Genomic DNA, 7,043 nt, shown 5'->3' with positions numbered 1-7,043 from the left:
CACACACACACACACACACACACACACACACACACACACACACACACTGGTATATTACTCAGCCGTAAAAAAGAATGAAGTCTAGCCATTTGCAATGATATGGTTGGAGGTAGAGAGTATTATGCTAAGTAAAATAAGTCAGAGAAAGACAAATACCATATCTCTTTGAGAGAGAGAGAGAGAGAGAGTGTGGGTGGGGGGTGAAGAGCAGAGGGAAAGGGACAAGTAGACTCCATGCTGAGCCCAACACAGGGCTCAATTCTCAGGATCCTGAGATCATGACTCGAGCCCAAACCAAGAGTTGGATGCTCAACTGACTGAGCCACCCACGCCCCCCCACTCATATGTGAAATTTAAGAAAAAACAAATAAGCAAAGGGGAAAAGAGAGACAAACCAAGAAACAGACTCTTAACTATAGAGAACAAACTGAGGGTTACTGGAGGGGAGGTGGACGGGGGGATGGGTTAAATAGGTGATGGGGATTAAGGAGTGCAATTGTTGTGATGATCACTGGGTATTGTATACAACTGTTGAATCACTATTGTACACCTGAAGCTAATATTACACTGTATCTTAACTGGAATTTAAATTAAAACTTAAAAAAAAAATAAAAATGGAATTATCATAATGATCCAGTAATTCCACTACTGGGTATTTATTCAAAGAAAATGAAAACATTAATTTGGAAAGATATATGCACCCATGTTTACTGCAGCATTATTTGCCATAGCCAGCTTCTCAGATGTTATGTGTTGTCAGTCTTTTTAGTGTGTATGTTGAGGTATCTCATTTTGGTTTTATTTGTACTTCACTGATGACTTACGATGTTGAGAAGTTTTTCCTGTGCTTTTTTGTTAAAATTTTACTTTTTTAAAGAGCAGTTTTAGGTTCACAGTGAAATTGAGGAAAGGTGGAGCGATTTCCCATATACCCACAACCCGCATGCATGTGTAGCTTCCCTCACACCACTCCCTCACCAGGGTGTAATGTTTGTTAAAATTGATGAATTTTACACCTACACATCATTACATTAGGGTTCACTTTTGCTGTTATACATTCTATGGATTGTATATAATGACATGTATCCACTGGTATAGTGTCTATATAGAATAATTTCACTTCCCTAAAAATTCTTTGGGCTCCATCTATTCATTCCTGTTCCCTCCACCCCCAAGCCCTAGGAACCACTGATCTTTTTATCCTGTGTCTATAGTATTGCTTTTTCTTGAATGTCATATAGTTGGAATCATATAGTATGTAGCCTTTCCAGATTGGCTTCTTTCATTCAGCGTTATGCATTTAAGGTTTTTCCATGCCTTTTCATGGCTTGATACCTCATTTCTTTTTAGCACTGAATAATATTCTGTTGTCTGGGTGTACTACAGTATATTTATCCATTCATCTACTGAAAGATATCTTGGTTGCTTATAAGTTTTGTAAATTATGAGTAAAGCTGCTATAAGCATCTCTGTGAAAGTTTTTGTATGGACATACGTTTTTCAACTCCTTTGTGTAAATACCAAGGACTGTAATTTCTGGACTGTATGGTAAGAGTATGTTGAGTTTTGTAGAAAACTGCCAAATTCTCTTCCATTCCAAAGTGGTTACATATTTAACATTCCCACTAGCAATGAATGAGAGTTTCTCTTGCCCTATATACTTTTCATATTTGGTATCATTAGTGCTATGGATTTTGGTTCTGATAGATGTGTAGTGGTATCTCATTGTTATTTTAATTTACATTTACTGAATGATATATGATATGGAACTTTTTTTCATATGCTTTTTTTTAAATTTTTATTTTATTTTATTATGTTATGTTAGTCCCCGTACAGTACATCATTAGTTTTTGATGTAGTGTTCCATGATTCTTTGTTTTCGTGTAACACCCAGTGCTCCATGCAGTATGGTGCCCTCCTTAATACCCATCACCGGGCTAACCCATTCCCCACCCCCCTCCCCTCTGAAACCCTCAGTTTGTTTCTCAGAGTCCATCGTCTCTCATGGTTCATCTCCCTTCATATGCTTGTCATCTGTATGCCTTCTATGGTGAGCTGTATGTTAAGGACTTTGGTCCATTTTAAAATCAGTTTTCTGTGCTTTTTGGCAATATATACATCTTCCCCTCTCCAGATTTAATATATATAATTGACATAAAACATTGTGTAAATTTAAGGTATACAGTGTGATGATTTGACATATGTTTATATTGTAAATGATTACCACAATAAACTTAGATAACACATACATCACCTCACATACTTAGTTTTTTTGTGTGTTGTGAGAACTTTTAGATTTATTCTGTCAGCAACTTTCAAATATATAATACAATATTATGAACTATAGTCACCATCCCCAGAATTTACTCATTTTATAACTGGAAGTTTGTACTTTTTGACCATTTTCACCTATTTCCCTCACTCCCATCCCTTGTGTAAGCACTCACCAATCTAAATTCTACTTTTTCAGATTCCACATATAAGTGAGATCATACAGTATTTGTATTTCTGTCTCTTAGATATTTTACTTACCCTAATGCCCTCAAATGTTATCCATATTGTTGATATCATTATTGTATTTCCTTTTTATGGCTGAATCATATTCCATTGCATATACATAGCATATTTTCTTTTTTTGAAGATAGAGTGTTTTTACATATCATATTTTCTTTATCCATTCATCTGTTGATGGACACTTAGATTGTTTCCATGGCTTTTGTGAATATTGTTGCGATGAACATGGCAGTACAGATGTGTTTCTGAGATAGTCATTTCATTTCCTTTGGATAAATACCCAGAAGTGGAATTGTAGTGTCGTATGGTAGATCTATTTTTAATTATTTGAGAAATTTCATACTGCATTCCATAGTGGCTGAACCAGTTTGCTTCCTTTCACGGACGGGGTCGTAGGATAGGCTCCATGGCCAGTAGGGCTCATTAGCTTTGGATCCGAATCAAATAGAACTGTCCACTGGGCTCTCCGGCCAGATGGTGCCACCCACACAGGTCAGCCTGGTTCTGGGGTTTTCATAATGGTGTCTCGTCAATGGATAGTTACTAGCTGGTCTTCTTGAAGGAAGAATGATGTTGAGAATGACTTAGGTCACCATCTTGATGTCTCATTTTTTTTAAAGATTTTATTTATTTATTTGAGACAGAGAGAGAGCACATGAGAGGGGGGAGGGTCAGAGGGAGAAGCAGACTCCCTGCTGAGCGGGGAGCCCGATGCGGGACTCGATCCAGGGACTCCAGGATCATGACCTGAGCCGAAGGCAGTCGCTTAACCAACTGAGCCACCCAGGCGCCCATTGATGTCTCATTTTTTTTTAAATGTCTTTCTAAAGTCTTCCCAATTTTTAAAAATTTGGGTTGTCATATTTTTATTATTGGCTTGTGGCAATGCTTTATATATTCTGGATATGTCTTTTATTAGGTAAATGTGTTAGAAATGTTTTATTCCCTTCTGCGGCTTTCCTTCTTATTTTCACGATGGTATTTTTTGATTAGCAGAAATGTAAATGTTGATGAAGCCCTTTTTCTATGGCTTGTGACTTTTTCATTCACTTTAGGAAATTTCTGTGTGTCCAAGGCCACAAAGATATTCTCCTATCTATTTTCTTGTATTTTATGGTTTAGCTTTTATGCTTAGGTCTAGGAGACCTTCTTCCTCCACCCTTTGAGATCCTAATCTAATGTCCTTTTGTGGAATTTCTAAACCTTCTATGTTTTTTGCCTTGAAAATGGTAAGCATAGTTATTTTAAATTTTGGTCCAGATAACTCCACCCCAGATGTAAGGAGTGCCAGATACTACATGCAGAAAAATTGTTTGGAGGAATAGCTAACTCTCCAGGATATTATTTCTTTTCAGAGAGGATTTATTTTCTTATATTAGGCACCTGTAGGCATTTGTAATATGGGATACCTTCATCTGGTATCAAAGACTGAAATGTGAAATTGGCCTGCAGTTCCTGGGAAGGCCAGTCTCCTTCACTATCATCATTATTTATAAGGTAAGGTCCTAAAATAATGTTTCCCCTTCCAGGCCCTTAATTTTAGCTCTCTCCCTGGTAGCTGCAAGAATTTAAGTCAAGTTTTCAAGATCACACGTATAGTGGTAGAGCTGGGAATCAGCCTAGATGGTTCAACTTCAGCTCCTGGGTTATTAATAGCCTGCTGTGACACCCACACCATGAAGGAAGGGTTTTATTTGTTGTTTCCCATTATACACCTATACTTAACATATCACTTATCTATCTTATCTTAACATATCTATTAAATATTCAGCAAATATTCGTGAAATATAAGAATGAATCTGTTCCCATTAGCAATGTTATTAAATGGAGGTACTTTCAATCTTGCTAATTGTTGAGTGGCATTTTGGGGTTATAGCTGTGATGTGATTTTACATACCATTTTGTCTTTTTGCTGATGGTGATGATTTTTTTGTATTATTTCTTAATTAGTATTTTGGTAAAGGTACTGGTCAAATTTACCTGGAAACTTGCATCAGTAACTTACTGATCTTTGTTTTGTGCTTGAAGTTTTATAAATATTAGAAATTCAGAAGATACTGAGTAAGGATGTGGGATAAAAAGCTTCTCAAATATTTCAAATGCTTATTGTTTCTTTTTGTCATCCTCTAAGCTTGATTAGAAAATGAAGCAATTCAAATTTAAGTAATTTATTTGTCTAAAATTTACATTTTGTTATATAATCTTAATTTCTTTTTGTAAAATCTTTACTCCCTCCATAGAGTTGAAAAATGGATTTCTTATGGTTTTACAAATTTATGGGTCTTCTGTGGAAGAATTTTATTTTAAAGGTAAGTTGGACTATCTATAGGATTTTTGCAACAGCTAAGAGACCACAATGGGAAAATTCTTACAGCCTGATCACTGCATTTCAGTTTATATTGTATTTTTCTCAGTTCTAGGGCTGGGGGTGTCTCTTCCAAATATGAAGAGTCCTCACAGAGTGAAATAGTAGCAGAATGACATGTAGAAAGGAGAGAAAAAAATGGTTCAGGAAACTAATGCTATATTATAGAGTGAAGCTGTTCATTTTTTGCCATCTATGTATCTTCTTTTAAGAAGTGTCTGTTGATATAAAACATTTAGGCATTTGCAGAGGTAATGGACTCATACGACACTTACCATAATCTTTTTTTTTTTCTATCTCCTAGAGACGGCGGTTAGTGGTGTTATTTGTGGAATTCATCCTAACAGTGCTATTTGCTAGTACACTTTTGTTAACACACAGGTTTTTGATTATAAAGAAGTCTGGGCCTTTCAATTACTCTCTTCAGCCTGTTGATGAGTTGCCTGCATTCCTTGGAATGGCCGTCACTTCTGGTCATTGGGAACTGGCTTTCCTGCCTTCCAAAAGTGTTGTGGTAAAGGGCATCACTGAACTCGTGAAAAGGGATTTGCATTATAATTTCTCAGGTTAGAAATTAAAGGTTTTTGAAAAAAAAATGTATTATTAAATTGGGTTTCAGTGAAGACACTTGTATAACCTTTTAACTGGGCATTAATCTCCTAAGTAAGACATTGTAGGGGGGATTGCGAAAGATCAACATGCCTTTGGCTAGAGATTTACTACACCCGTCCTTGGAAGAGGAAAAGAAAAAACATAAAAAGAAATGGCTAGTTCAGAGCCCAAATTCCTATTTTATGGATGTAAAATGTCCAGGTTGCTACAAGATTACCACGGTTTTCAGCCATGCTCAGACGGTGGTTCTTTGTGTAGGCTGTTCAACAGTGTTGTGCCAGCCAACAGGAGGAAAGGCCAGACTCACAGAGGGGTGTTCGTTTAGAAGAAAGCAACACTAATGATCCACACAGCCTCTCGAATTTGTGTTATATCGCAGAAAGCCTTATCAGTTCAGTAATTCCAGTTATCTACCAAGATAATGTAATTATGTTTAATTTTGTAAGGTTTACAACAGTGATGTCCTATTTTGGTGTCAGTTTTTCAATAAAGTTTTGATTATGGGCAAAAAAAAAAAAAAAGACATTGTAGGATATATCCTCATAACCAGATAGTAACCTCCTAGGTATAATATTACACACTTTGTTATACTTGAGAGTTAAATTCATATAAAATATTTTCTCCTAGAGCCCAAAACAAATACTAATATTTAAAAATTAGATAATCAGTTTATATTATTTTAAGTTACTCTCCAATTCTGTGATATCGTCTTCCTTGTTTCTGGTTGTGCTTCTTAAAAGCTGGGTAAGTGTGACCCCAGGGCTACGATGGTGTGCCAGAGGAACACAGAGGCACAGCATAAGCATGAGCCCTCATTCTAGATGCGTGCTCAGTGGTCAGTTATTTCAAATTTTGTTCATGTAAAAATGTTACACAAGACATAAATGAATGCGTTAGAGAAGACTCAAGCTCCATACAGTTATCTTAAAAGCCCCCCAGTGAGCTTCCCCTCACATTCCCAGGGAGAAATGCTATCAGAAGTTTGGTGAGCATCCCTCTAGTGCCCCTTGCTTTAAACACATACGTGTACTCAGTAATATTATTTTTTCAACTTTTTGTTGTCTCTCAAGAATTTGAGGGTCCTTGAGAGTAGATGCCATCTCAAAACATAACTTATTAAAAAAACAGTGAAGCAGAAGATTGCAAAATTCCCAAAAATTTTTAAAGTATATAACCACAAATATCCCAATAAATGTAGTCCTGGAGGCCACTTTGGGTTACCTAAAATATTTCATAATTTCCATTCTGATATCTTATTTGATGTGTGGGATTCTTAGAAATATATTACTTTACTTCAACACATTTGGAATTTGTTGTTCTCTTTCTATTTTTTTTTTCATTTCTATTTTAATTTCCTTGAATCAGAGTATACTCTAGGATTTCAGTTCTTTGAAATTCTGAGAAATTTTTATGCCCATGTTAAGGTATATTTTGAAAAATGTATTATGTACATTTGTAAAGACTGTGTATTCTGTAGGTTTTGGTTATAGTGTTGTATAAATGCCACCCAGGTGAAGTTGTCGAGTTGGTGAGTCATAGTGCTTTTCAAATA

The 7,043-nt window shown here is 36.0% G+C and overlaps 1 protein-coding gene and 1 pseudogene across 1 annotated transcript in view; both read left to right on the top strand.

Annotated features, from left to right (window-relative positions):
- Nucleotides 1-7,043, top strand: part of LOC112817007 (phospholipid-transporting ATPase ABCA3-like) — a 96,124-nt gene that overhangs the window by 4,608 nt on the left and 84,473 nt on the right. Inside the window, 2 exon segments of the mRNA XM_073890440.1 lie at nucleotides 4,755-4,823; nucleotides 5,184-5,445. Coding sequence (XP_073746541.1) covers nucleotides 4,764-4,823; nucleotides 5,184-5,445 — 322 coding nt within the window. The 5' untranslated portion in view covers nucleotides 4,755-4,763.
- LOC112817008 (small ribosomal subunit protein eS27-like pseudogene) lies at nucleotides 5,563-6,001 on the top strand (annotated as a pseudogene).

The sequence above is a fragment of the Callorhinus ursinus genome, unplaced genomic scaffold (genome assembly GCF_003265705.2).
Source record: "Callorhinus ursinus isolate GAN/ISIS: 27379988/994484 unplaced genomic scaffold, GSC_fseal_2.0 scaffold169, whole genome shotgun sequence".
NCBI lineage: Eukaryota > Metazoa > Chordata > Mammalia > Carnivora > Otariidae > Callorhinus > Callorhinus ursinus.
The sequence above is the reverse complement of the archived record's forward strand: the minus strand, read 5'-3'. Positions and strand labels throughout refer to the sequence as shown.